Source organism: Quercus suber, unplaced genomic scaffold, assembly GCF_002906115.3.
Source record: "Quercus suber isolate HL8 unplaced genomic scaffold, Cork oak 2.0 scaffold_867, whole genome shotgun sequence".
NCBI classification, from domain to species: Eukaryota; Viridiplantae; Streptophyta; class Magnoliopsida; order Fagales; family Fagaceae; genus Quercus; species Quercus suber.
In genome coordinates, this window is record NW_027070297.1 from 97772 (window position 1) to 101621 (window position 3850).

The following is a 3850-nucleotide window of genomic DNA, read 5'->3' on the forward strand; positions in this document are numbered from 1 at the left end:
ATGGTTATTGGTTATGAGATGGTTGAGGAAGACATGGATCTAAATATGAATCTGGGTGTGGAGGAAAAGGAGGAATATTTGGTGCTTGGTTCTATTGTTGGGAAAATTATTGAAGACTCCTGGAGTACTATAAATACATACTCTCTCATTTCATTTGAATTGTGGGTCCCATCATGAATTTAATTTGTGGGACCCATAATTATGTGAAAGAGGAGAGTACACATTTATGGTACTCTGAGAATACTCAGTAATTTCCCTTATTGTTGAGGTGTTGTATGGTTTTTCTTGAAAACCAGCATAAATTAAGGTTTTAAAATGCAAAAATTTGAAGAAATGGAAATAGATGGAACAAATGGTTTCAAGGTGGATTGTGATGGTGTTATAATTAACTAAAATATAAATAAATGGAACAAATTTGTAAGAATGAGCTATCTTGATAATGATTTTTGTTAAAAAAAAAATACATGGACAAAAAATATTTAAGCATATTTTCACAACTTATAAAACACAAATAGTTAAACAATTTTTATTTTTTTATTTTTTGAATTACACATTCAATTATTTGAAATACATAAATTCCGATGTCATAGGTTCAAGGGGTTTAAATATATATATATATATATATATATATTTAAAGAATTGGTTTATATATTGATACAATATGTTGTAGATGTTCCATAAAAGAAATTATTGGTACATGTTGATGTGGTTAGGAACCGAAATCTATCAGACACATTTGAAGATAAGTTGCAAGAAACTTTTGGAATAGAATGGTACGAGGAAGCATCAGGATTTTTTAAACCTTCCTCTGGAAGGCTGGCTTAAAAACAACTGCTCTTCAATTTTTATTTTTATTTTTATTTTTTTAATGAAAACCATATAAAATTTTTAAACATACCCTACATCACTCATTTGTGTTCACATCATTCTACCTTAGTTTATTAAATAATCTCGGAAATTTATTAATTCATTCTACCTTACTAATTCATTCGGAAATTTATTAAATACTCTCGGAGCAATGCTCTCCCCTTTCACATAAGGGGTGGGACCCATGTGTGGGATCGCAATTCATGAGCAAAATATAAGTTTTAAGTATTTTTAGAAGTTTATTTTTGAAGACAAAATTGTTGCAAAGTTCTGCAATTTAATTAAAGTGCAAATCTGGAAATTTCGATCGATCAAATCTAACAAGTTGGACCAATTGAAAATTGTAGAACATACCAATTTATAGATTTCAAGCATAACACACTACAAAAAACTAGACCTATAGTGGCATTTTCTATAAACGATACTATAGGCATATCTATAGCTGCGTTTGGGAAGTCCTATAGTGGCGTTTTAAAAAAAATGGGTCTATAGCAGCGCTTTCAAGGGCCTATAGTGGCGTTTTTAAAATGCCACTATAGGTTCTGGTCTTACAAGATCTAACAATTAAAAAAACTAGTCGCGGATCCTACACGTTGCATGTGATAATATTTTTAGTCTGGACTAGACATTCAAACACTATCTTTGTACCACACACGCATATATACAGACAATGCTATATACAAAAAGGAGTAGTAAAGAAACAAAGTTTAGGAAACAACAAAGTAATACTATATACAAACAATGTACAAAACATGTAACAGTTGCAAATGTATAATATGTATAATGATATAGTTTTGACGACATATGGTACTCTCACTGATGATGATCATAAGAAATAGAAGTGTTCCGATGTAGACAAGTTTGTAACTACAAGTATAGGCAAAAGATGTGATGGCAACAAATAGTATATCACTACAAGAAAAGGTGTTCATTGCAGCGAAAAGAATCATTGCAATAGTTGACACAACATGTTGTAATAAAATTTGAAGTATAGTTTGTGCAACAACAAAAATTTGTTGCAATAAACTCCAAAAATTTTAATCACAACTTTGTTGCAATAAACAATTTATTGCTTTGAATATCTTGTAGTAATAGACTATTACTTCACGAATTTTATTGCAATAGATTACAAATAATTGAAAAAATAATAATTTAGTTCAAATTATTGTAAATTTATCTTCGTTGTAATAGATAACTACTTCATTTTGCCATTACTATAGACCAATAGATTATAAATAATTGATATAAGGTTATTGCAATGATATTTTCATTGCAATTACATGTTTGTCATTGCAATAAATTGTAAAAGAATTTATATCAGATTATTGCAATAATAACTTTATTGCAATAAGCTATTAGTTTGAAATTTTTGTTGCAATAAATTACAAACATAATTGATATCAATTTATTGCAACGATTTCTTCATTTTAAGTTATTCCAACAAGTATTAAAGCTTCTACTACAACTGAAAATTATAATTCGTTGCATTTTATTATTGTTGATGCAATAATTTAACACTTTTAAGTTACTATTGCAACAATTTTAACTTGTAGATGTGATATTTTGTCTAATACTACCATATATATTTTGTTGTATTAATACTTGATGTAATAAACTTATTTTGGTGTAGTGTACCTACCCATGTGTCGTAGAATAGTTCAACAATCAAAACTGGTAACTCCAGCAGCTCCTGAAACTTCTGATGCTGATGATGCCGAACCATCCTCTTTAAAAGGAAACTCATCTTTGAAAGTCTCATCACTTCTACAACTTCTTGAGAAATCAGGAGATGATAACCTGGCTGCAAAGTCAATAATATTTTCACAGTTTCGTAAGATGCTGATGTTACTTGTAGAGCCGTTAGAAGTTGCTGGTTTTAGAAGTTTGCCTCTAGATGGGACTACTAATGAAGAGGTAATGGCTAAAGTGATCAAAGAATTTGGAGATCTAGGACCAGATGCGCCTATAGTTTTGCTTGCAAGCCATCAGGCCTCAGGTATGGGAAAAAACCTAATAGCTGCTTCTAGAGTCTATTATTTCTTAGAGCCATGGTGGAATGCAGCTCTAGAAAATCAGGCAATGGATTGGGTCCATCGGATTGGTCACAAGGAGGAAGTAAAGATAGTTAGGATAATTACTAGAGATACCATAGAAGAGAGGATATTAAAGTTACAGAAGAAGAGGTAGGATTGCAATGGAGGTCAAGATCTAGGATATTTGATGGAGTTTTACAATGAGGATCTTGGTGTCCTCCTCATGTCTTTATTTATTTTTTATTTTATTTTTTTTGGATTAGTGTGATACAGTAGCATACATATTATACATTTTTTGTTGAACATACATATTATACATTTTTTTGCTGATATGTATAATATGTATGTTCAACAAAAAATGTATAATATGTATGCTATTGTATCACACTAATCCAAAAAAAAAATAAAAAAATAAAAAAATAAAAAATAAAAAATAAATAAAGACATGAGGAGGACACCAAGATCCTCATTGTCAAACGCCATCAAATATCCTAGATCTTGACCTCCATTGCAATCCTGCCTCTTCTTCTGTAACTTTAATATCCTCTCTTCTATGGTATCTCTAGCAATTAACCTAACTATCTTTACTTCCTCCTTGTGACCAATCCGATGAACCCAATCCATTGCCTAATTTTCAAGAGCTGCATTCCACCATGGCTCTAAGAAATAGACTCTAGAAGCAGCTGTTAGATTTTTTCCCATATCTAAGGCCTGATGACTTGCAAGCAAAACTATAGGCGCATCTGGTCCTGGATCTCCAAATTCTTTGATCACTTTAGCCATTACCTCTTCGTTAGTAGTCCCATCTAGAGACAAACTTCTAAAACCAGCAACTTCTAGCGGCTCTACAAGTAAATCAGCATCTTACGAAATTGTGAAAATATTATTGACTTTGTAGCCGGGTAATCATCTCTTGATTTCTCAAGAAGTTGTAGAAGTGATGAGACTTT

At 31.1% G+C, this 3850-nt stretch overlaps 1 protein-coding gene across 1 annotated transcript; it reads left to right on the forward strand.

Moving 5' to 3' along the window:
• LOC111983107 (putative SWI/SNF-related matrix-associated actin-dependent regulator of chromatin subfamily A member 3-like 1) lies at window positions 1-3054 on the forward strand. Its single transcript, XM_024014768.1, has 2 exons — window positions 1-124; window positions 2498-3054. Exons 1-2 carry the CDS (start codon window positions 1-3, stop codon window positions 3052-3054), a joined length of 681 nt encoding a protein of 226 aa, XP_023870536.1.
• The last annotated feature ends 796 nt before the right edge of the window (window positions 3055-3850 follow it).

What these genes read in the sequence shown, in the direction of transcription:
- LOC111983107 (XM_024014768.1), top strand. Translation starts at nt 1, where the DNA reads ATGGTTATTGGTTATGAGATGGTTGAGGAAGACATGGATCTAAATATG. An exon ending in AATTATTGAAGACTCCTGGA is followed by an intron (nt 125 to 2,497) that starts GTACTATAAATA and finishes ATTTTGGTGTAG; the next exon opens with TGTACCTACCCATGTGTCGT.